The sequence below is a fragment of the Haliaeetus leucocephalus genome, unplaced genomic scaffold (assembly GCF_000737465.1).
Source record: "Haliaeetus leucocephalus isolate CR32 unplaced genomic scaffold, Haliaeetus_leucocephalus-4.0 Scaffold328, whole genome shotgun sequence".
Taxonomy (NCBI): Eukaryota; Metazoa; Chordata; class Aves; order Accipitriformes; family Accipitridae; genus Haliaeetus; species Haliaeetus leucocephalus.
Genome location: NW_010972764.1, coordinates 7,078,127 through 7,105,479, shown reverse-complemented (window position 1 = coordinate 7,105,479; position 27,353 = coordinate 7,078,127). Strand labels below are relative to the sequence as shown.

Sequence of the window (27,353 nt, the reverse complement as noted above, 5' to 3'; positions counted from 1 at the left end):
GGTCTCTTTGAACCAACATTCCCACTGTCCTTGTCCTCAGTGCTTGTTAAACTGCCCACCGCTGCGGTCTGCTCTGTCCTTTCAGCTGGAAGCCCTGCTGCTGGAAGGGTACCGCAGGTGCAAGAGGAAATAACGTAACTGCCTGGGAATTGGAAAACTCGGTGCGTTGGCAAGTTCCTTGCACCCAGTGCTCTTTCCCGTGCCTGATTCTGAGCTGTGTATTTTACTTTCTTTGCTGTTAAGGGCCTCAGTAATTTTTTCTTTTAGTGTATGCCTTCATCTGCTGTGGTGTTGCAAAAATACACAAGTCTCACATAATGTCAGACAGTTTTCATGACACAGAGAAATCACGGAATATATCATCCTCTTTGAAGAAGATAGCCTTGAGGTCTCATTTAATGCATGCACTGTAGTTATGACGTCTTTGCCCAACTGTTGCTGTGAAGGAGCAAAAAACATCACAAGAGACCAAGCTTGTCCTGTGCTTTGCATGATAATGGGGTTGAAAACCTTTTCTTTCAATTAGATCAAATGTCACAGAAGCCGAATTATAGCAGTGTCTCTCAACAAAACAGAAGAGAATAATATTGGAAGTTTGTGTTGATATTGAAAATAATAAATATTTAGCATGGCTTACAAGCTAAAATGTCAGTATGGGGACTCCAGTGTATTGGAACAAGCTTGGTCAAGGCAGACAGTCACCTGAAAAATTGTTTTTTTTGGGGGTGTGTGTTACAGGCAACATATTTATATTCTCATAAACTGAGGACTTCTGCTTAATCAAAATAGTAAAAGCAAAAATCTTGGTCAATGGGGATTTACTTAGCCAGTCCCATTTGGTTAAGTGGTATGTGAGATAATGTATAGTGTGCCTGAAATTCACAGAGACACAAGGCTAATTACAGCTAATCAAAAATAATTGATAGAAAAAAAGTTGTGTATGAATTTTATTTCTAATGTACTAACTGTATTTTTCAGTTTTGCTCTTTGAAAACGTTGCAATGATTCAGAGTATCTACCTGCCAGGAAATGGAGTTTGTCATTTGCCTGACTACCATATCTAAACAGATACTGTGCAGAATTTTAATTTATGTGAAAAATAAGCCTTTAAAATCAGGTCCAGGTAGGTGCCAATTCAGGCCTGCAAGACCTAAAGAGCCCTCACTGTTGGTGGGAGTCCAGACCTCCAGTATCACATTACTCACCATTGGTCAACAAAGCCAGGAGGTCCAAGTTCAGACTGAAAAAAGGGACTGAAGGTCCTTCAACACTAACTGCTGCAGGGTAAATGTTTTTGCATCACATAATCAGGACCACAGTTTCCCAAAGGGCTTATACCAAAGATGCCATGGTATAGATTACCTTGTCGAATAAGAAGATATTAATTTGCACAGAAAAAAGTTTAAGTTTATTTTCTGAACTCAGTTAAGCTGAAAAAAAAAAACATTTCACAGCAGAAATGGGAGAACATATATTATTAATACTTGGAAGAAGCTACATTGATAAATAATACATTACAAGCTTGCCAAAAAAGTGTATCACAGAACACCTTCATCTCATCGAGGATCCTTTAAGGAGACAGGCAGGTTCGGGTGGGATATCAGCATCCAGTGATGAAAAACCACTGACTATCCTGCTGAACATGGAATTTTTTATTTAGAACCTGTGCTTTTGAACATATTCAGTGGGGAACTCCCACCTTGTGTGTCTCACAGTAATGAGGAGTGTAACAAAGGGGAAACCTCTAAACATTATATATTTCTGTCAGAGTTGTTTGACCTGCAGGTATCTATTGGCCCACATTTCAGAAAACTGAGACACTTCAGAATACTGATATTTTCTTTATAACTAGATGGAAAAATGAATCTGAATTATTTTATTAGTAGAAATGTATTTCCAAAAGTGTTTTATATACGTCTTGCCTGACTCTTCATTAGTACATTGATATTCTGCATTACTGTGCATGTTTCTTTGTTAGAGATAGAACTTTTTCGTAAATATTAAAATAAATGTTTCATGCCAAAGTTTGATTCTTACCAAAACCAGAAAAAGTAAGGCAAAGACTGAAAGGGAAAGTACTTTCTCTATCATAGCAATGATGTTCGAGCAATTAAATGAATATTTGGTATAAGACAACATTGCCTTTGAACAGAGAAGAGTGGATAAAAGCTGTTGATCCAGGCATGCATCCTGGTCCAGGAGGGAACTGATGGCCTTTCTCTCTCAGCTACTCACATACGCGATAGCTGGTTAAGTAAAAAGACAGTTCAGCACATCCTTCCTAGAAGCTAATGGGCTAACCCGTAACGCATCAAGCATTAGACCAGTCAGAGCTAGCTGCAAGGACAGCCGTGGCTTGTTTCCAGCTCTTAAAATAAGCTTCAAGAAAGGATGGATGGGTTATATTTACTTCAACATTTAAATGACAAAACCCGTATAATTAGTTGGTATAAATTATACTTTATGGAATCAAACCAATTAAGTGAAGTGGTTGATTCATATTTTGTAAGGTTATTGTGCTTCAGTTTTCCTGTCTCTTTCTTTTGTTCACTGATGACAGAGTGACTGTGAAAGCAATTTAGAGAAATAAACCCTTATATGCTGAGCAATTAAATCACATGAGAATCATTTTAGTCAAAGGAATAGTATGTCTTTTTACTTTAATATGACATAAATATACTTTTAGAGGATAAGGCCCTGATGTAGAAGAAATACAATTGGATTTTAAAATCTATACAGTTTTTATTCTGATATTAGCAAATAAAAGACCATTCTCAAGTGTCTTATGCAGTCAGCAATAAGTTGGGTTTATTTTTAAGGTGACACTCCCTGAATTTACTTTTTTTATTCAAAAGAACTATTTGGCTAAGGCTATGTTTTATCATGGCATTTCCAACTCACGGGATAAGTCAATATTGTAGGGGAATAACTGAAAACTGTTTTTAAAAGAAGAAAAATGAATTAAGGTTTGGACCCAGTAGTTGAATTTCGTCTACTTGTGCATGTCTTGGCTTTAAGAAAAGCAGCGCTCTGATGCTCAGAAACCATTATCTCAGGGCTGTTTTGCAACCACATTTAAAATGTTCAGACGGCTGTGGAGCAATGCCTAGACATCACGAGGGCCAGTTTTTTGCCGTCATTGGTCTTTCCAGAAGCATCCCAGTGAAATCCATCAAGTTAGTTTGCATAAAAGAGCATGGCAAATTTCCAGAAATGCTAACGTGCTTGGAAACAGAAATGCAACTATTCATCTTTCTGGTAATGACACCTTGAACAAAGCAAGGTTGAAGGATCATTCCTAGGACCTTGCACATCATCTGCCTGTCCATACTGTAGAAGTTTGCAGCTAATTGGATTTGGATTTCAAGAGTGGCCAATACAATGCGTTTCGCAGAACGTATTAAATCCTCCACTGGAGACAGCAGAGGAAACAACAGTCTCAAACAAAAAAGTCAACAAAACAGACAATTCAGAAACTGGAAAAAAAATATCTTTCATTGATGCAATTTCAGGAGTTTCAGTGCAAGTAAAAAAGACCTTTATAAAAGAGCTAGCTTTTTTTTCTCTTAGTTATATAACTTTTGCATGCTGCTTGAATGATCTGTTATCTGGATGATCTATTATATAAATCTATTTTCTATTTCACAATTATGGTATTAGGAATAGAGTTTGTATATTATTACCCTTTAGATAGCATCTATTTTCAGTGATTATTTACTGGTTCATAGCATATTTTAATAGGTTTACTTTCAAGGACTAAAATCTGCAGAAATATTTTGAAAGAAAAAGACAACCAAATGCTGAAGTTGGAATAGCCTGCCTATACATTCTTATGCATATACATTCTGTGTATTGAAAGCTCTTATCGTAGTTATTTATTGATATATTCTGGGAAGCTTAGTACATCCCAGAAATTACACACACACTATTTAGCATAGGTTTTACTATATAAAAGCAGGTCAATTTTGTTCACTCAGTAAACTAAATATGGCTGATTCCGTTCATGTGGCTTTGAACCAGTCTTGCTCAGATTTTATTGCAGAATGGGGTTCAGATGCAGAGTGCAAGTAAAAGGTCTTCTGGTCCACATGAGATAGAAAGAAAAATCTTTTAACCCACTGCTTTGGATGAGTGGCCTATGAAAGAGAAGTTCCTCAGATAATGGTATCTGCTTTTAAAGATTTCAGAAAACTACAACACAGATCACACCCAGTAGTAAATTAGACATTTACAGGAAAGGACTGTGTGATTAAGAAATTATTCTGTTCACTAAACTAAAAAATTAAAATAATGAAAACAGAGGTTTTGATTAAAAAAAAAAAAAGAGGAAGATTGATTCCCTCCCTACTTGGACAACCTGCTAGAAAACTTACTTGGAATTAAGGTTCAGAGCTCCGATCTGCCTAATTAAGTATTTTAACAAGTCTGCCCAACTTTCTGGGAAGTTATTCTAGCCACTGCAATTTAGGTGGGGAAGTGTGGCTTCTCTTGGTACTCCTGTTAAAAGTTGTTGTGCTTTGTATACAGCACTTGTATCTTCATTGGCTCTCGGAATGAAAATGAGTCTTTCTGTCATTGATTAAAGAATTTGCCTGGCAGACAAGATGCCCTAATTCAGTTCCAGCAACTAATTACTTATTTTATACCAAATGGGAGATACTTACACAGGACAGGTGGACAGATTCATTGCAGACTAGCCTGCAGGCAGTGATTAGGTGGGAGACCATGTCAGAGCTTGCTTTGAATCAGAAAGGGAGGGAAGGTTGGATCCTGGTCTACTCCGTCTTTGTTAATTTTCTAACCACTAAGACATAAAGGGAAAAAAGCACCAGCTTGGTTTTGTAAACCAAGCTTAAATCCTTTAATGTCAGAAAATCTTAAGCAAGTCTGATTTCCATTTACCTGTGAGTTTTGGGTAAACTAAAACTGTATTTTTGAGTTGAACATATTTTTTAACCAACCATTTCAAGGAGTGACAGAACACAGGAATGCAAAAACTCCAGAAAAGGGCCTGTGCAATTGTAAACCAATCATGAAACGAGCAGCCATGCAGAGGTCATTATGATTTTGGATTGTAATACCAGTGAGTCACTTAACTACAGCTTTAACACCAGCAAAACAATAGTCAAATCAGTATGTGAATAACTACTAGCAGACCAGTATTTGCACAGTGCTCTTACAGGAATCGGAGGAGGGCTTAGGGTAACTCCTCTTTAATCCAGGTTCCTTCCAAGTCTCACACCTCTGTACTATCTGCATCTCTGTCTCCCCCTCCTCTGGCCTTCTCTTTCCTCCTCACTCTGTCTATCCTTACATTCAACGTGCAGTTTTTGTCTCCCTTCTCCTGAAAGAGACACAAATTTGTCCTTGATCTCATTTTCATCTTGTAACTAGAGTGTGGCCATTTCTTCCTGCTCCTCCCCAAGTGGTTTTTTTCTCCCCAATAATACCACTGCTAAAATAATTTATCCTTTGTTTGTTCACTTCCATCTCTGAGTCTCTCCACATTTTGCTCTAGTGAGCTCATGAGTCTTCACCACCCCAGATAAGCTCTTTACAGCTCCGTCTTGCTTGGTTTGCCCACTGCACTGTCACACAGCTCAGTGACCCTTGCCTGCTGTTTCTATTTGACCCACCTGAGTTAGCGACGCGTTTGACAGCTAGTCATAAAAAAGCTTCTGTACTTCTTATTTTTTTCTACACCATCACTTAATCAGTGCGGTTATAGACATTTTTACATAGACTAAAAGAAGGTATACAACGACTCGTTTTATTTTGCTTTGAAGACTTAAATAAGGACATGAGAGTGTCGGAGAAAGTTCCTGGACATTTAAATCATCCATACTGTTAGGCTTAGCACAGTCACTGGGCACAGTTTTGACCAACACCAAGCCAAGCTTTCTCAGACAAATTCAGGCATTTAGGGAAATTAGTACAGATCAGGACCTATTCTCTGCAGTCACTTTCCCTGAAGCTGACCTATTTTGGTGTGAGTAAAAGAATTTAATAACATGGAAATAGGCCATTCTATACTGGCTAGCTTCTGGGCTGCAGAGTACAGCTGGTACATGAAATTTCTTTGTACAGTTGTAGCTTTTTTGAGCCTGTGCTTTGCAATCCAGGCCATGCAGCCCACCTTGGGTCACAGCACCTGACGGTTATGTAGGCTTCTGTTACTGTTTGTGTGTGTGCAACCTAAAGGAGTTAACATGAAATTCAACATCTATGCAGACTTCTATTTACACTTATGCCAACTTTCTCTTACTTTTTTTCTTATTCCTTTCCACATCAGAATTCTTCAAGCACTTTCAGTAAGAGCTGATTTGCTGCCCAGAGTGGATGTAGTCTTAGTAAAATCTTCCTAGAAACTTCTTTCTTTTTGGTAGCTGTCACTGTTGCATGATCTTGATCATAAAGCTTCTTAAGAGCAAAACATTTGATTCAGGCTGAACAATGACACAAAACCCAACTAAAGCATAAAATTTTGAAAAAAACTGAGAAATAAACTGGAGGGAGAAATACTCCATTGCCATAGATTCTCAAAACACTAAATGTTTAGTAAATTTTATGTCTGCTACACTTCTGTTGTTTTTAGCTTTCTCAAGATTGCACAGCTAGCAAAGGCCATTCTTAGAGGACTGTTAGGAGTACTGAGTGAATGAAACAAAAACTTCTTTAAAGGTCTAAACTGAGAGGGAAACTCAGCTGCAAAGCAGAGCATGAAAAAAATATATTTATTCTATAACCAATGAAAAATATGGGTAATTTGTCACTAGGTAAAATGTAATGCTCTGATTGCACAGTAAACAATAGTCCAAGAAATATAAGTGAGCACAATAGTGGTTAGAAGTTAAATGTTATCTATTGGTCATAAAATTCTGTTGTTAGTCTGCACTTATCCAATTCATTTCCCCCCTGTCATCAGGTTTAAGTGGTAATTGATCATTAACAGCAAGATTTATAGGTCAATTATTTTTAAACACATCATTATCATCATAGTAGATTATTATCATTAATAATTGTATTTTACATCTGCTACCTTCTGTATAGAAGGTGTAAACAAATACGGTTCATAGAAATTCAACAACCTTTGGCAGGAATCATGACATTCATTCCACCCCAATGTGTTTTCTGTGGGGAGCAGTGAAGAAATTATTCATTCAAAACACAGAGAGTATTTAGATTGGATGCATGAAATTATCTATGGTAACCTTGGGATGGCTTAAAAGCATCTCCACCTACTCCCTGATACTGAAGAGTAGCTGGGGCTACAGATTTAACAGCATGGGGTTGCCTTGCAATGCCTTGACAACTGGTTGCAAAGTTACTCACAGGGTACAGTGTCACTTGCTGCGTGACTATCATTTCTGGCAGCATCTGCCTTTTTTCCCCCAAGGCCTTCCGCCCAAGTAAGAAATCAACACAGCCTTTCTGCTTCTGAACATGGTGGGCTTGCTTTCTGAAAATTTAGAGGCTACAGTGCAACGTGCAGTGAAACAGACCATATGTAATTATCTAATTATAATCACAATAGTTTAGGCTCATGATTTTCAGAAATACCTACCACAGTTATAGTCAGATTTTTCAGGAGTGCTCCACTCCTTGTAAAAGCATTAAATGGGATGCCCATAAAATGCTTGCAACAATCCCAACGGTTCCTCCTGACAGCAATAGGAGCTGCAGATACCAAGCAGTTTTGAAAGTCTCTTCTCTGAGTCCAAAATACATGTTTGGTTGAATTTTTGCATAAAGAATGCTATGAAATGAAAAAGAAAATAACAGAAATATTCTAGAGGAACTCTTTGAGGTTTTCTCTCGAATTAGTGACAATTATTTTTTTCTCAGTGGCTTCCACAGCAAATTTGTTGATCTTATAAATGTGATCACCAATGCTCTTGAGAGAAGGATCTATAATTAAGCACTTACTATCCACAGATTTCATTGCAGAAGTAGCAGTACTTATATAGAGATCTCACCTTTAAACACTTAAATTGGAAGAGGTAAACATCACTTTTGATAAGTTGATCATACTTGCTGTAAAGTATAAGAGACTACAAATGTGAGGCCAATTGCCATCCTTTTGCATCATTATTTTTTGGTCTATATCACACACTAAATTGCAAGTATTTTAAGGAAACTGCACACAGTAAACCAAAACTTAAAACAAAGAACAGTAAACTATTATGCACTTGTACTTGATGTTATCACATTTTTATCTTTAAAAATAATAATCTTCTGCTTCAGACTGTGCTAACATGGTGAAGAAAAGTAATATATATTTTAGGGAAAGCCATTTACATAAAATGTACCAAATAAACGTGTGAAAATCAAAGCTTCACAGGGACTCTTCTGAGTAATACAGATGTTGAGCATGTTTTGTTTAGGTGATTTTAGACATACAACTTAGGTGTGACTCAGAGGAGTAAAGATAGGGACCTAATTTCCTTAGTCAATGGAGGGAAAAATGATTCTTCCAATACAGATGATTTAGAGCACTTGGCTTAGATCCTAAAGTAAATGGTTTGACCACATTCTTGAGAATGAATGAATTGTAGTGAAATTGTGTTATTATATTTTGTGCCAGAGTAATAAAGAAAATACGAAAAAGCTCCCGCAAGGTATTTAAGAAGCAGAGATGTTAAGCAGAGCATTACGAACTCTGTGTCCCATCCTCGGCAATATACTTTTCATCATGTTAACGTTTCACATATATCATGCAATTTAAACTTTATAGAGGGAATAAGTGTATTGATTTATTTTATGGTGATGGTGTGATCACCAGAATATTACCAGTAGACCTACCTGATAAATGCCAATTACATGCTGCCTGAGATTCTGAGAAAGCAAAGACATTTTCTCCTGAAAACTATCCTTTTTCTGTCCGTAAGGCATACTACACCTTGATAATTCTTTATAACTACTACATGACTTACATAAAAACTTTCAATTCAAGCTTTTAGACTGTACCCCCAAACAATTATTTTTCTCATTGTATTTTGGACTTTTTATTACTGACTTTTTTTGTTTGATAATAATTTCTTAATTAGTAGACTGGATATTAGCAGAATAGTTCTTTATTGGTCATGATACATACTGGAGCTGATCATCTAGAACCGATTTTCCACACAAGCCCTCAGAGATCCAGGAAGCACGCTGTCTAACACATGAACGCGTTGACAGAGTCAGACTTTGCACAGATGACCATTTGGGCACCACGTTTCCATATAGCAAGACCAATGGAAGGGGAAGTGATAATGTTGGGATCTTTCCTATACAGCAATAACAGCATGATTATAGCAGTTTCTCAGGAACTTTATTTGGCCTCCCCAGCTTGTCAGAATTCAACTCCATATCATCTAGGAGAAACCCTTAATTGTAAACTTGAGGAAGTTCTAGAAATGAGCATTTTCTTCCCCTCCTAGTAAAAATGTGTCACCATACAAAAGAAAATTTAAGATTCTTCACAGAAGATAAAGTATTATTCTTGCCTAGTATTAGGACACACACATCTGAGTGCCTGTGTCTCCAAACAACTGCTTCTAGAATTATTTCTACTTTATGCTGTTAAACAGAACATTCTCTATTGTCCTTGCTACACCCAGCCGTCTTTGGAGACAGAAGCTGTGGGTCTGCATATCTTCAGCCAAGAAAATGAACTGGCATTTCCCATTTTCTGAACCCTTGCTCCAACAAGGGGGATATTTTGCTCTGTAGAATTAGTCTCTGACATGCAATGGGGAGGGTTTTTTTTAGAAAGCATTCTGACAACAGCTTATCCGTGGAAAAAACTGCAAATGGTTAAACTGAAATTTTTCAGTATCCAAAAATTATGCCAGATATGACGAACTTTTTTTTCCCCTTTAGGGAAGGAAGAAAGGGACAGCCTCAGAAACTCAGTCTGCTAGCTCACCTGAGGGGCTGTTAGAGTCCTGGCTCAGCAGCGGCCAGCTCTGGGGAAGCTCCACCATGTGGATTACCCTAAACTTGGGCAGGATCAAACCCCAAAGGGGTTTTGCTTCTGCTCATTTTTCCTTGGGGAACTGGGGACCCTTGGACATCCAGGATCTCTGCAGTCTGGGGAGATGTAGCTCTTGCTAGGTGTGCTAGGTGTGAACTTTGGGATCCACAGCAGAGAACCAGGAATTTTTAAGAATAGCTATGCTGTATCTAATGAGGCCATAAGCCCTAACTCAGAACAGTGGGTTTGAGGGTGGAAGAAGCCTCACCATAACTGAAGTTTTACCAGCCGACGCCAGGTCGTGCACGACCTGCATCAGGGCACACGGTGACGAAGCCCGGCCGTTCTCTTCCCTCTGCAAGGTCCAGCCTCCCGCAGGGCACAGACCCGCAGCCAGGAGAGGCACGAGTCTATCTCGCTGCTGGGCTACATCACTTCTTCCCAGTTTTAGGAGCATGTGTATCAGATGCCGCTAATTACTAGGCTGATTAGCTGTAGCTGGTGTAGCAGGTTTAGTATCCTGAGTAGCTGCTTCTATTTACAGTGTCCTTTCTTTTGCCTATTACACTATTGTTAAAACACCAGCACGTAAATATGGATGGTTGTCTTTTTGGATTCTTCCTAAACAGGCAGAAATCAGTGCCCTTACAACCTGGCCAGGATAAAAACTGAAACACCTTGGTAATTTAAGCTAACAAGAATATTATAATATATGTAATCTGATTCTTTTTTTCCTGAGAAAACATTAAAGAATTAGGTCAAAGAGAAAGAAAGTATTTTATTTCAGTGTTGTTGCCTATAAGATTCATGCTATCATGATTAACTGCAATGCAATACTTTGGCAGCTGCCAAAGAGAACTGAAAAAAATATAGACAAAGAAAAAGCAGGAGAGGATAATCTTGCATACACACAGTACATGTATGGTGACAGATCAGAAAAAAGCTCAGATACCATTTACAGCTCTTTGGTTGAAGGTCATTATGCATTTAGCTTAAGTCCTTAGATGCTAACCTGGGTTATTGCTCAATGGTTGCTTTGCTGATGAGATGTAATGATGGTTTTCGTTTCTTATTCTCATCAGAATTGAAAACCTTTTTGGTAAATGGTGGTGTACCTGTAAACTGCAGGTGTGGAGAAACAAAACAAAACAAAAAAAACCCTTTGTAAGTAAAAATCAAACCCCAGAACAGCTTTTGAGCCTTAAAAACTAAACCTAATCTAATCATGTCAAAAGAACTGTAAATGGGTGCTGAATTTCAGTCAATATGACTGATTACCTGTCACTTACTCAGCTCTGATTTCTCCGCTCTGTGCTTTGGAACCATCTTTGTTTTAGAAACTGGGAGGCAGCGTGTATGAGGTGTTAGCTCACCTCCACCTTGGTTTCCTGAATGCTTTTGGGGCTGAGTAATACACCTTCTCAGTCATTTCAGCCTAAACGCTTCAACAGCATCATCACTCATTCATTTTATCATCCTCATTGATGCTGCTCAACCTGAAACTCGGAGGAAGTTTTGCACCTTGACACTACCCAGGCTTTATAAGGGAATGCCTGAATGCTTATGCTAAGCTACATAATCACTGGGCTTTCTCTAGTTTTGGATTCTGGCTTGAATTTTAAGTGTCACTTAAGTGTGAAGTGTTTCATAAGTTAAGCATGTCAACAGGCCCATGACTTTTGGCCTTAAAAATAACATTTAGGTTTTTTTCTTAAAATGCCATTTACAACAGAGTGAAAAATCTTGACCAGGCAATATGCATTCCTACTAACTTTCCTAAATGTGAAAATATTCCTACTTGCCTGCAATACACAGCAAAAGGGTAACTAGTTGCAGAGTCTGGTTTCATAGCACAGTCTGAAGGAAGTAAAGGCTGCTCCTTTGGTGCATCCCATATCACTCATCCTTTACAAAAGCCAGCAGCAAACTCAGAAAACACGTTTTAAAGAGATTTATGCAAGTAGAAGAAAAGATTTTTGTAGGCAGAGAAGTCACAGGAGACAATCTACAAAATTTGACAGAGCTGGTTGAGCAGTGTAACCAGCTGCTGCGCAAGTGTGCCGGAGCTGCTTGTTCCATCACTCCTAGAAGCTGCAGAGAACAAGGTTTTCAGGACCTCTGGGAGTAAAAGGCTGTTACTCAGGCCTGTTTCAATATACCTCTATAGCAAATGGAGGTAGTAGTGTATACAGGCGAAATGGACAATAAAAACTGAATAATGCTAAACTGTCACAGCAAGTCCACAGCAAGAAGTAATGTCTTCTAGAAACAGAAAAATAAATTCTACAAAACTCTTTCTGTTCCATTTCATGTGCAGTGCGTATTGATCATTTCAAATGTCCTCTGTACAAAGGCTGTTTTCGGCGGGGGGGAGAAAAAAGGTGGTCTTCATGCTATACATTATATTCTCTTGAAGTTTTTCCCTGAGCTGGCAACAATATACATTATTTGTTTTCATTTATTTTATTCTGAAAGTATGTTGTCACAGTAGCACCATTAACAGCTTCCATATGCTGTGAAGATAATATTACAGGAGGACGATGGCAGTGTAATTACATACTACATCTTCAGACATCTGACTCTGGCAGAGTTGAAGATTACTTCAGAGTTTCAAATTAATCTGAATGACCCCATCTTTATTGCTGTTGAATTTCTGGAAGTGATGAAATGCCAAGTCATTGGGAATAACTGATAAAAGCCTAAACAATCTGAAATGAGTAATGTAGTGTTCCTCTGACTTCATCTAAGTCCCATACGCTTTACAGCCAGGTACGATATTTTATAGAGAAATGTTTGTTTTAATGAACCTGAGTGCTCTTCAGTTCACTAAGAATAGATCAACTAGGCAAAGAAGGAAAAATCCATTATCATATGCTCTTACATTTTATGTTCACCAAAATTGTGGCTGTAAAGAGCTAACTCTGCAGTGATGATTTCTGTCTTCCAGTGTAAGTGTCTGTAAAAGACCTGGGGATCAGGGCTAGAACTGTGTTGTGGAAACGTAATACAAGATTCAAGTGTAGGCAAAGCCCTTTTGGATCCCTTTTCTTCCACCTCTTCTGCGTAACTTGCATAGCGGAGACCCAGTAATACATGTATTTGTAAGTGACATTAGATAATAGGAGGATTTGTGATTGTCTCCTGCATACCATGTTAAAGTTTTACTCTTTACTCAGAGTTCTTGAAGTACAACTAAGAAATAGCTGAGGCTAGTCTTGTCTTGATAATATTTTGCATCATGGTGCTCCTTTCCAGCTGTTAAGAAGAAGAAAAAAAGTAAGCCTTTCTTTAGTACATTCCCTTGGAAAAAGAAGAAGGAAAGATCCCTTCAGTATGTTCCCTTGCAAAAAATAGCAAAATGCTAATTGCACAACTTTTAGTAGCTCAGTCAATGAGTACTACAAAGCTACATATGGTAATGTCTAAATGTGGATGCTGACACAAGCAGACTTTACTTACAGGGATTTTTCTCAACCAACCAAAGCAAGTTTTCCCTTCAGGTATACTTTGCATACTGATGGGCAGAGGGAGGAAGCAGACAAAACACATTTTTTCAGAGGCAGTCAGACAATTATATAGGTACTATAGCCCAAACTACTAGCTCACAGAAGAGTAGGTTTATTCCTAATCCAGCGGTGTTAATGTCATTTTTTTCCTCACCTGGAAATACCGTAAAGCTGAAAAAGCTGACACAGCATGCATTGTAAGGAGATAACGACAGGGAACAGCGTCCGCTGTTGAATTCAGCGCCTGGATGCGAGTGTCATCTATCCTGCTGTTACATGATATACAACTTCTCAGAGCCTTATTTTGTGAAGTGTGACTGAACCACTACCAGGCGGAAATCTCTGAGACTTCCCCCTAACATGCCTCCCACTAGTCACAGTGCCTGTCCTGCTGCACTGTTGAAAACGAGGTGTAAGTTTCCTCCTCGGTGTTCCCATGGAGAGGAAGGGAGAAGGCCATCGCTGGAGCTTCAGCCGCAGTCTGGTTAACCCAGGGCACGGTCTTGTAACTAAGGGCTGCTGCTACTGATGGCGTTAAAGTCAAGGCTGGCTCAAAGTACTTTGGACCTTTTCTTTTAGCTAGTTTAGCTATCATGTCAAGCATTTTTTCAACGTAGCTGTTTCCCTGAATGAAACCATTTTGTCCTCACACATTGGTGGCAATGCTTGTTTTAAAAGTGTGTAATTTTCTTGTGGGTTTTTCTTTTGTAACTTTTATTACCACTAATAGTAAATAAACTGAAAATACCAGTCTGCAGAGCTAAAAATTTATATTTAGCACTGAAATTTTAGTAAGAGCACCCTCTGGTGGCTAATGTATAAACAATACTCTATATCTTCCACCCCACAAGGAGTTGTACATGTAATTATAATACTGAATATTACAGAAATGGGTGGAAATCCTTTTTCTGCTGAATTTTTCCTTTCAACTACTGTGAAATGCATAGAAATATATTCTCAAACAAGATAAAAATTCAGATACTAAAAACTGTTAAACATTGAAGGCAGAAAATGCTTACAAACATGTACTGTCTAAAAGTAGAATTTAGTTCAAAAGAGTCAACAATATGGGTAAAATTAAAATTAAAGATAGAAGTATAGATAGATATCTCAAGAGATAGAGGTGCTAAGGTCCTTACAGTTGCACTGGACCAAATCTACAAAGTAGGGGAAATCGGTGGGTAAAACATGCATGTCTTTTTCCAATCCTTTGTTGTTTTGATCTCATTCTAACTGAATGATTTAAGGCTGTTTGTTTTGCACAGGCACCATGGTTTTAATCGGACATACTATGTTAATTAGCAAGAAATCCCCAAAATGACTGTCTACCACTTTGTCACAGGTATCTTCCATTTAAAAGTACCCGAGTCCTCTCATGTTGGTTCTGCTATTGGAAGGATCAGAGCTGTGGACCCTGATTTTGGGAAAAATGCAGAAATCGAGTACAATATAGTTCCAGGAGATGGAGGAAACTTGTTTGACATCACAACAGATGAGAACACCCAGGAAGGAGTCATCAAACTGAAAAAGGTATGTGGCACCTATGGGGTGTATGTACCTATGGCTCAAGTGAGAAACTAGGTACGAGAATTTAATGTTGTGCAATTATACCCCATAAGTAACACACAGTAGCTTATGTCTTTATTAGAATCTGTGGTTGTGATCTTAGTCTTAAAAGAAATTGGAGTTTAGTGTTTCAGTTCATATATAATCAGGTATGACTTTTCATAAATAATGTCAGTTTTAATGGCAGGGAAGTAATTATTATCTCTGTCTAAAAAGTATAATTTCTCTTTTATGGGATGTTTTCCACCTAAAACCGTGTGAAAAATTCTCCAGTTCAGAGCATGGAATGAAAGAGCTATATTTTATGTTTGAGATAATATATTTCATTTTCACTTATAAGCATTTTATTTTGAAAATTTTGATTTTATGCTTGTTATTTTAATAATGAAGCTGTTGTACAGTACTATGGTGAACTCAGTTTTTACTCAGGGTAGAGGAGTCCCAAATGGTTGCAAATCAACATGTCCCACTTCCAGTCTCCTAACAGTGTCCCACATAGCTGGTTATCAGATATTCATGCAAGGGAGAAAACTGCATCTTAGTTGTGAATGTTGCTTTAGTGTACTAGAACAAGTTCAAGATTACTGAATTTATGAATTTCGACAATGGAAAGGGTAAGTATTATTTGGAATTTAGTGATTAAATCACTCAGTAGGAGAGATCCAAAATAGGGACTGTCACATTTTAACTAATGGTTGTCTTCTGAGCCCAGACATGTACATGTACACCAATGATCAACTTGTTAGTAGAAAGAAATCTGAACCACCAGCTGATTTTGAAAGGCCAAGTTATGTTTTATAGACAGCTCATGCTTGTAGGTGTAATTTTTGTAAGATAAACACATCTATGAGCTGAACACTTTGCAAGGGTCTGGGAAGGAAAGAGTTCTGCACATGTATATTAAGACAAGCTTTAGGAAAAGAGAAGCTTTAGTTCTGATAAAATTGAGAATTCAGGTACTTGAATTTCCCCCGGCTCTGACCATGGATCTGTATTTGCATTATACTCATTCAAACAACGAAATTCCTGGCTTCAGCCTCTTGACCCATGAAATAGTAAATTATCCATGGATGCATTAAAGGGCCAGATGATGTCAAGTCACTTACTCTTTGCTAGGTTTAGTGGCATAAAATGGAAGCTACGATACCCACAGGAAGTAATTGGTCAACAAGATGCAAACTCTTTGCACTCTTCGCAGCCCCCTTCTTTTCTGACTGGAAGTTTGAATGTACCGCTTCCTCATTCTATGAATTTGTAATCTTTGTTTCATTTTTAAAATCGTCCTGCTCACCTTTTCCCCTCTACGCAGATGACTCAGAAATAGCTCCAACTGGAACTGGCAGGCTGAGCAGCTGCACGCCCCTCCGTATGCGCTGCAAGTCGGAACCGGCAATGAGTGGGAGCCCTTGAAAAATGAATGTTTGAGCATCAAGAGTAGGTTTTTGATAGGATTCAGTTCTCCCTGGATTAGTCCTAAGCCTCAGCTGTGCTGCTTGTTTTTATACACAGCAATAGAATTTTTCCATACTTATGGTTAAGTAGGTATATATTAGACTGTATAGACAAAACAGTCAAATTGGCAATGCAGATGTAAACAGCATGCATATAATATTTGTTGCTGATGAAGAGCATTCACATGTGAAGTTGCCTGATGCACTTATCTTAGGATCAGCACAGACAAAATGCCTGGCCACTTTTGACACCGCTATATGGGGCATTATATAATATCTAATTGAACCACTAATTATTTTTTTTTTTTAAAAGACACAACTAATTCTATATTCAGATACTTTAGAGTTGGTCATTGTATTTCGCTGCATTTATTAGTCTTTTCAGTAACAAGATATGGCATATCTGAAAGTTTAGGGCACTTTACAACGGCAGAGCATCGGTTGATGTTGCCTAATGTAAATGATAGATCTCTGTCACTGAACAGGAAGGGAAAAAAAAAAATCTAATCCCTTCTTAATCGTCTTCATCACAGTGAGCCTGGGGACAGTGACATGCTGTGAAGGTCAGGAAATACCAGCTTTGTTCTATGCAGCAGTGTGGAAAGAAGATAAACCCAACACACAGGTCCTCCAGCAAAGAATGCCTTTATGCAGACCCTGCACATTGCCCTTCACAAAATTTTTCTCAGGGAAAAGGTCCCATTCACTAAGCTTTAAATGATCCAAGTGTTTTAAGACATTCTGGAATCATCCAAAATCCATCCACTTAAGTTCTTTGCTGGATCCCAGGTTAAACAAGAGCAATCCAGATTCTTAAAGATATTGCTAACTCAGTTGTCTTGTCATATCCTCTATGCTTGTAATAATATAAATGCTTGTAATAATATAAATGTGTTTTCATGGGTTGCAGTTTTCAGATTTTCAGAAGTGCTGGAAATTCACAATTCTGTGGACACCTATTAAAATGCATGCTACCCGTACTGTGCAAGCCTGCAACAGCACTATTCATTTGCCTGCAGAGAAGCAATTTCACATTGCATGGCGTTCAAAACACTGATTTGACCTTGTGGGAGTACACAAATATTTAAGTTAGGTATGCATTTAAGCCTTTCTTTAAATCAAAGCTGGTGAACGAATAGGACCAACACTTTCAGTTATGAGTTACAAATAATAAGCAGTCAAAGCCACTAATAAAAAGTGCCATGTACTTTAAAAAGAGGTTTGCCCTTTTTTCTGTATCATAGCATATTGTGATGCTGTAAGTGCTGCAGTAATTCAGTGCTGAGCCATTTCAAAACCATTTATAAAGTTTGCTTTTATTTTTCCTGAACAATTTCTTGCAGTCAGAAACTGTCAGTCACTGCATAGATGCTTTTTTGTTCTGTTGTTATGCAAAAAACCATGGAGACATTTCGTATAAAAATTGAGAAAAATGAAGCCTTACTGGACTACATTTATTTTTGGTGCAAAATACAATTGATGATAAAAAATTGCACAAGCCAAACTGTACTTTTCAGCATGCTAAGTGCATTGGTGAAGGCAAAAAGCCATTCTCTGCTTCTCAGACACTAAATGGGCACAAACAGCTACAGATGGACAAGGTGCACATCTTAAATCATCTGTTTTGGTTGCTAATTTATTTTTGTGCTATGGTCCAATATAAGCTTGGTTGCTACTACTCTTGTGCTATTTACATATATTAAAAATGGAATAGCTTTTCTTATATTCAGCTAAAGAAAAGATCCAAATGCCATTTAGCACCACTATGTGGTTAGTACTGTAATAGCTTCCTCTTTCAAAAAAAAGGGAAAATAGTATCAGTAAAAAGAGGGGGAAATGTCTGGCTTTAGGATAGTGCTGCATACAGTTCTCTGTAAGAGCAAGAAATATTACTATATTAGGAACAGAATGACCAATTTCTTCCCTTGTCTGGTGCTGTTTAATACAGTGTTTATTGGGTTTCATATTTGTATAGTATCTGTCATCCTACCCGAATGCTTCAGCAAACGACAGTGAGTGTCAAGAAGCAGCACCCTACCAGAAGCAGGGTGACAAGGGACCGTCTCCTTCGTGCCGGAGTGTTCCTCACGTACACTCAGGCCTCAGGTGGGGCAGGGAGCGGGGCTCCCAGGTATGGAGGGAAAATGTGTCAGTCCCAGGCAGGCTCCTGATTTTATTGAAAGTGATAAGAAATCTTTAATGACCACACCCAACAGAAAAGGAAGACAGAAGGAGCCAAGCTCTACGGAACAGCTGGCACTAAATCTATTAAACTAAGGATGAGTTTATAGGATAAGCCCATTGTGTGCAGAAGCCTCTTAATTGGCTCAGCATGAGCTAATCCAGAAATTGAGCAGGGTTCAGGCACTGAGTCTGGCTCAGACATCGCTTTAGTAATTTGTGCAGAGTGTCATTAAAACCCAGGAAAAAAACGTTTCCAGGCTTCACCTGGTATGATCCTACACTGCTGCACTATACTGGGTGGGCTTCTCCACGTGGGTCAGTGGAAGCTCAGGGAACATCTGCCTCTTATTTTTTGTAACCCATGTACCACGGCTAACTGATCGGGTGACAAAGCTGCAGCCATGAAATCCCAGCACGTCACGGAGGATGTAGCACGGCACGATGAGAAACAGTAACTGTAGTGATGATAAAATAACAGAAACTGGGGGGACAGCGAACAGCCCCAGTAGCTGCAGGGAGGTATTTGGAGTGTATGCTTCCTTGTAACCTCAGGGGCCGCTTTTAAAAAGCCTTTAAGTGGAGTCAGCCAGTAGAAGTTTGCCTGCTGACTAAGCTGAGTTGCCTCGCTCATGGGACGGCCCATGTATGTAGTGCTGGACATTGCTATAACGTAAGAGCGGTCTGATAGCATCTGTACACCACAGCAGTGAGCATAAGGCAGGCTCCTGACGTCCCTCAGCCAGAATCGCATTACGGCTACTACTTGCTCTACTAGCAGGAGCGTACAGACTGCTCACCCCACGCCTTCGTCCTCCAGAGGCAGGGAGTACGCTCTGCAGGTGCGCGCGCAGGCACCGTCTGCCTGTAATCCCAACGCACGGGTTTGCGTGAGCGGGAATTGTGGGTTTACGTTTCGAGGAGGGACGGCAGGCGATATTAAGCCTTTCAGTACAGGCAGAAAGTGGTGACCTGGGTGCAGACACAATCATAAATATCATGGCAGCCACAGAGAAGAATGACGGGAAGAGTGAGGAAAGGGAGATCTTCAGTCTCGGCAGTTTGCAGATACAGCTGTTGGGTTTGGGTTTTCCTGGAACAGTGAAAGGTACCTGCAGAAATGGGTAAGATGCTTGAGAGCAGCAAACAGCTGAAGCCCTGACATTGTTCGTCAACTTCTCCCCTTCTCCAGATACAGAACACAGATATATTTTGCCCTCTTCCCATCAAATCTTGAAATACTCACTGCAGATTTGGCCAAATATATAGCCCCTGCTGTAGATTTGCCCTACAGATCTCATTTTTTTTACTGTGGATTCTCATCTCTAAGTAATGAATGTTCCTGGTTGATCTGGAAATTGCTTTAATAAATTAACCTGCTCTATAATACCAATGATTTCCTTACGCTATTTAAAATCCAGTGCAGAATTGCAGTTACTGAAATGTGTCAACGCACAGCAAATAGTCTGATGGCAGTATTTCACAAAATCTCTAGATGCTCAACCCATCTTTAAGGGGAAAGCGTTGCCAGGTTTTGAGACGGGCACATGTGACACAGAGTTGTTCTACAGCAGCACAATGCTAGTATGAAAACAAGCCTAAGTTAATATGCGCTTCCTCTCAACCCAGAGCTACTGTCCGTAACTATTCGTAAGTCCTGGGGCTTACAGTCTCATCCCAAAATAAGGCTTTTCCGTCATTGTAGGTGTGGATCGTGAAAGCCTGTATCACAAACAATACTGTTGTATCATCTCGTACGTGTGGATAAAAAGCAGAAATTTCTTGAGTTTCCGGTCTTGCCTCTTTGTGAAGCAGAGCAAACTGACAGGATAGTCCTTTTCCCACCCTTGCCGTGCTTCTCATCAGAATTCATTATATCTTTCAGCCCCCTTTTTTTTTCTTTCAGTTCTTTAATTCTCTCTCTCTCCATCTATCCATCTATCCATCTAATACATAACTTTAGATACAGATACATCATATAGTAGCATTTCTTAACTTCTACCTGGAATATGGGAAACACTAATAATTCAAAATATATTTATTTCTAACACAGAGCTGTTTATGTGCTTTCCTAGTCATACTAAATAGGTCTGTTCACGGTAATTCCAGAGTTGCAAGATAAAGTGATTTGTCAGTATGTGTTATTTGATTTGGGGATTTGTAGAATGCCTTTGCTGCACACAGCTGTGTATATGCTGATAGTGCTTTACTATGCAACTATATAGAGCAGCTTGTAACTGCAAAATAGGAAAAGGCAGATAAGAACCAGTAGGGGGGCCAAATACATGTATTCCATCACTGGTACTTAGAATATCAATTAGAAATACTCCTCTAATTGTTGAATAGTTCACAGTTAATAAAGCATTGCCTTAATATTAGCAAAAATGCTATTTACTGTGGTAAAACTCATAACTTTTGTAAAATAAAAGCCTTATTCAAACTTAGCTTTCTGAATATAATTATTTTTATAGAAGGAATAAATATTTCTATTGTTTATTTATCAAAAAAACACCTCGATGAAATCATTCCATTAAAAACTGACTAATTGAAAGATGTTTCAATAACCTTACAGGTTTTTTTCTGTAAGATTCAAACATTCTGCTATGTTTGTACCCTTACCAGCATTCCAGATTTTAAATGAAAATAGGACTGAGCACTGTCAGACATTTATTATGTAACAGTGAAATATGTTTAAAAAAAAAAAAAGGCAACTAAAATATCATGTGGACCACTCATTTCCTTCAGAGATTTTAGTGGTATCTACTAAAAAAAGAAGTACAAAGAAATGCTATTTTAACATCTTTAAAAATCCAAAAGATTTTGCCTGAGAGCTAGGGAAACATTTAGTTCTGTTTTCAGGCAGATTCTGGGCATATCAGACAAATGCCAAAGCTTGAGACTGTCAATACCTATCTATATGGCTCAACTGTTCAACACTGGGAAGACCAGAACTGATCAGGAGATTGTAGCATGGACTCCCCATAAACACAATACATCAAAAGCATACTCTTTTGCTGCATGATACATGTTGTACAAAACCTTTCTTTTTGAAATTAAATCCTAGGTTTACCATTTGCAGCATTTCCCATCTTTCCACAGACGTTTCAGTTGCAGTTTAGCCTCACTTATTAATTCTGCTATTTTGTGGGAATCTATCACTGATTTCTTTCTCTGACGATGGCTCAGCACTTTCAGCCTGTCTCTTCTTATTTTGGGTGCCATCTGTGCTTTGCATTGGCCGCATATTGTTTAACCTCTAACTATATGATCAGACCCATAGAAGGACAGAAAGAGAGAATGGGTTGCTCTGCAGTTACAGTGGGAAAATTTTCTTTTCTTGGGGTCAACCTGTCTTTCCAAAAATATACCATAGCATTGCCCCATAGTGCTGGGGGGAGAGAAGTAATGATGCAACCACTTTATCCACCTTCTGGGTAGCTGTGCAGTAAAATATGCCAGCCTGAGCACACCAATATGCAGAATTGCTTCAAATCTTATTGCTTTCTGTCCATCCCCAAACAAGAACTCTCTTCCCCTTGCATCGTGAAAGTTGTGACTGGGCACTGGCCAAAGACCGTGATCTGGTCCTCCTGCCTTGAAGAGTAACTCGGTTAATGACAGCCTGCAAGGACTGCACAGATTATGCCTCTTGCCATCAGTACATCAAATATGCTCGTGCATCACAGGAGCCAATCTGAAGAGTTTTAATGAAATTTTGGGGGTATGAAAGATACACACAAGGCGTCAGTTAGAATTACTACTTCATTGAGAGCTTAGATTTCTTGCTTTCTCTGTCTTAATTATTTATCTCTACCTTAAACCCTCATATTTAGACTTTTTCCACTCCAAACTGGTTCTTTAAACTCCAGCTTTTCTCCCCTTAACGTATTTTTTGAAAACATGTTAACAATTTATACAACTAGCTGGGATGAGTTTGTGGGGTGGGTTTTTTTTCCGGGGGCGGGGGGGGTTGATTTTTTTGGTCATGCATGACAGTGGACATGAATAGTATAGAAACTGAAAAGACAGTGTGACAACAATTTGGATAATGAAGCAGCACGTCCGTTTGTAGCGAAGGCAACAGCTTAGGGTTTCACCACTGGGTCACAAGATCTTCCACGTTTAATTTTGTCTCTTTCTTCTTAGCCTTAATTTCTTCTTCTTTCTGTCAGTCCAGTCATGAAGCTGCAACTCATACTGGCTGTTACTGGCAATTTTGTCTGTAGCAAGATGATCGCATGTGGCAGTGGATTGGTTAGTAGTACTTGGCTTTCAAGCCTGATTATTTCTATAGCATATAGACTTGGATGGTTAATTTTAAATTCCCAGCTCAGAAAAGACTGACCATCTAGTCCGTTAAAATTATAAAGTCTTTCATAAGGATTTAAAATCATTATGCTAGCTGTTCACCTAATGTAAGTCAAGGTAACTCGATTGATTTTAATGGAGCTACTTCAATTTGCACCAGCCAGTCATTTGGCCAATTATGTCCTGTTGTGATAAGGACAGAAAATGGCAGAATTTCAATCTATCCTGGCTGTGACAAATGACTAGAAAGGCTGCGGTAATGATGGCTGGGGAAAAAAAAAAAAAGGCAGACATTGAAATATTCTTGCTCATACACTTGTGATCCTGCTGTCTTTTCCAGGTAGCACATCCTTTCCCCTTAGAAAATGTCCAACTTGACAATTACAGGCAGAAACCACTAGGTGCCAGTGTTACCCAGACATCAGGAAAAGACTTCGTCAGTAACGTTAAAAACATGAAAGCCAACTCTTTAACTGAAAATAAAGGTTCTGTGTATTTTCAACTAAATAAGACTGCGTTAAGGTTTTTGAGAGGCACTAAATTGATGCACATTGCCAGAAACCCACACCAAAACAATCTGATTGCAAGATGCATTTCCATCAAAACCCCAGATAGGGACACAAAAGCCGCTATGCTGCCTTCAAGGCCTTGTGGATTACACCTAGGATCATAAAGCAGAGACAAAGTCTGCATTTTTCAAAGTACATGCAGCTCAAATATACGCTGTGAATAGCAGTTCACCGCTAAGATAGACATTTTACAGGAAAAACTTGATTCAAATCAAGTTTGAATTCATATTCCAAGCCATTTCTGAAGTTTAGTTTGACCCACTGGTATATATCAGAGTTTTCATCTGGGCTCATCTCCATCCTTGTCATGGTCCTCTGAAAACTTTCCCTGCTAAAAGAAATGTAAATCTTCTATTTAAGGAGCCGGATCAGCCGGAGACAGCCGATTGCTTGTGCGTGGGGATTGTGAATGCAAATCTCTGGCTAACCTGCACACAGCTCATTTGCAAGAGATGAATCTCACTCATTTAACTTCAGACATCTACAGTGTAACTGTTTACATCCATGCCAGTCATCCAGATTTTTCTGATGTGGAGAAACAGTCATTTCCTGGGTATGATTCATCTGGCCTATTTCAGAAACCACCTTAGCATGAGATCAACTGCAAAACAAGTTTAGATATTAGCTCAGGAGCTGAAGTTTACACTGAAGGTATCTTAAGTTACATCGGATTAATGCTACCAAAGGGATTTTGCAATGTTTGATTTTTAGTCAAATCTGATGTTTTGCTTTTGTTCTTTCTACAGCCATTAGACTTTGAAACGAAAAAGGCATACACCTTTAAAGTCGAGGCCTCCAATCTCCATCTTGACCATCGATTTCACTCGGTGGGTCCATTCAAAGATACTGCCACTGTGAAGATAAATGTGTTGGACATGGACGAACCTCCAGTTTTCAGCAAGCCTGTGTACACCATGGAGGTTTATGAGGACACGCCTGTGGGGACCATTATAGGTGCAGTGACAGCACAAGACCTCGATGCCGGCAGCAGCTCGGTTAGGTAAGAAAGCTTTTCCTCCTTCAGTAACTCTCAGACAGCCCAAAGTGCTGCTGACGGTGAGACTCAGTGCCAAAGAGCTTAGTAAGAAGATATAAAATGTTCCAACTCTGTCACCGTAACAGATAACTGATGCTCTGAAAAATATTGAAAAGACATGCTAGTTTGGGTGGGTTATCTGGAAAAATACATTAAGTGCTGACAGGTGCCTCTTGTACAGATCATATAAGTTACCATGCACTGACATGACTTCAGAGGTGGTGTGCTCAGACTAAGGAAGTAAAACCACTGTTTTGCCTGGCGTCTGGGGCTTCCGCAAAAGCGGCTCATGAAGTACGGTAGTGAAAAAGGAGGTTGTACACGTTACGTCTGTGTTACACCTGTGTTATACAGCGAGCACTGCCCCTTTCAACAAGAACCACTTCCTCTCCACATCTGGCAAAGAACAAATGCTTTGATAAATAATTGATACGTCCGTCTTGGCTAAGGCCGTGGGGACGGGATTGCCGACCAACATGGCTGTGTTCAGCAGGCTTCAGCGCAAGTAAAGCCCTGCCAGCAAAACCTCTCATTTACTGGTATAGCTTATTTTCCTGTAATAAAAGGGAGAGGGGAGCTGTTAAACAAATGTAATATATTGATTTTGCTGATATATTTCCAGCCACATTAGAAACTATGAAGTGAACCAGACTCAGGTACCAATAAGGAAGCTCCTGTGCAGACACGGTCTAAGATGTAGGCAGTCATTACACATACTTCTAGTACCAATTCATGCTGGACCTACCTGACTTCAGGAAATATTTTTATTCCCAGACATTTATGAGAAATATTGCAGACATAATGGAAGTCATCAGTCTTTAAATATTAATGTTTATCAAATGGGACTATGATGAAATAGGAAAATGCTACTAGTGTCTACCAAGTGCATACACATTCATATATCTTTTACTACAAATTTAATTTGCACCTTTTAACCCATGTTTACTAACTAAGTATATTTTGACTCAGTACTTATATTCTCAAAATGTACAATAAACATGCTAGATGATACATTGTAATCATATGCAAATATTTAACAAGTAACAGTGACTGTTTAGCTCCCACTTTGTCAATTCGCTGTTAATTATTGCTTAAAACTATTACTAATGTTGTTTGTTGCACTACTATTTTTTTAAAAAATACATTTTTCATTCTTTTATAATACAGAAATGTATTTTTTAATGAATTTGTGACATGTTCCTTCCCTGACAAAGGATCAAAACCTTCACTAACAAAGACTGAAGTGGGAACCTTTCTCCCTGGTGGTAGCCTATGAAAATAGCCCCACTGAAGTCAATATCCTGTTGAAAATTATACTCTTGCAACCAGCTAGCAAGCCTTTAATCATATTGTTGAGCAGTTTTTCATATGACAGCAGAATCATTTGAATGTATAACCACTCCTCAGTGAGAGTTTTTTATTTCACAAACCCTCCTAGGAGACTCAAGTGCTTTAGTTACTGATCCTACATTTGCAACTGCTCAAGAAAAATCATCATCTCACGATGGTTTCTCCATACGCTGTGCTCACTGTAATACTGAACCCTAAGCTGCTTCAAAGTGTCCTTGTCTGCCTTTTTTAACTCTGAAATCATTACTTGGGTGTCCAAATGCCCATCTACAGTTAAAAGATCAGGAATATTATAAAATACCCTTCCATTTTAGTCTCACTGCTCTACTTGCTGACCCCTTACACCAATAAACTATGGAAGTGCTCCCAGGGTCACTTCTTATGAACCGGTTCAGCTGGTGCATGGCCCTGGAAAAACACAAACTATGTCCCAATATTACCAATTTCTCAGAGGGACCCATTCCTACCCAGAAGTAAACGACACATTGAATTTGGTGGACTTTGGAGGGAGATACTTTGCTTTAAGGAGAGGGATGTGTTCCACTACGCCAGTTGACATGCTGAGAAGATTAAGCTGGAAACCTTCCATGCAGCTTTCTTGTGGCTTTGTAAGATCACTTATTTCTCTCAATTTCCATATTTCAGTCCTGAAATCTCTTCCTTGGCTCTTGTTTACCTGAGGATGTATCTGATTCTCTGTATTCAGCTTGATCTCCAGCTCTTTGAATTTAATGATAAGATTGTTACTAATTTATCGGAGATCTGACGATGCTCTTGTGTTCTGGAAGAACCTACCTGTATCCAAATGCTGCTGACTAGTCCAAGCAGAAAAAGAAATTATATGCAATGGTTAGTTACTGATGTATTAGTGTTCAATATTCCATAAGTTTTATATCCTCTAACTGAAAAAAAAGTACATGACCAGAAGTTAGAAAAGCATAAATTAGTTTAAGAGTTGCATGTGATTACAACTTCTTAATGTATCCTAACCAGTTATGCTCTTTCAGCTGTGTAAAATGTAGATCGTCTCATAGATGTAAAGAATGGCTCTATCAATTTCATCACATTTTAAAGAAGGAGTCCGACCATCTTCTGAGTAAATATGCCCTCTAAACAAACATGGAAAAGCAAGTAATGTTCTTTGAGGCAACGGCCCATACAATTTGCTGGGTGGCACAGTTTCTCTACAAAATCATTCATTTTCTCTGAAATGTTTTCCTAGAGCAGTTTAGCCATTAAGATGTCCATTACAACAACAATAAAATCAACAATCTGCCAAACAATAGAGACTGGGATAAAAGACCAGTCTGCACAGTACGCAACAGAAGGCAAAACTCTGGAGAACAAAGCAGGCTAGAACAGCTCACATGAAAGGAAGCAGCACTAGTCACAGCAACTAAATCCATGTTATCACACAAAAACTTTAGC

The 27,353-nt window shown here is 38.8% G+C and overlaps 1 protein-coding gene across 1 annotated transcript in view; it reads left to right on the top strand.

Annotated features, from left to right (window-relative positions):
* Positions 1-27,353, top strand: part of CDH12 (cadherin 12, type 2 (N-cadherin 2)) — a 156,194-nt gene that overhangs the window by 89,955 nt on the left and 38,886 nt on the right. The window contains exons 5-6 of the mRNA XM_010571465.1: positions 14,807-14,994; positions 24,286-24,539. Coding sequence (XP_010569767.1) covers positions 14,807-14,994; positions 24,286-24,539 — 442 coding nt within the window. The remainder of the gene's footprint in view (positions 1-14,806; positions 14,995-24,285; positions 24,540-27,353) is intronic.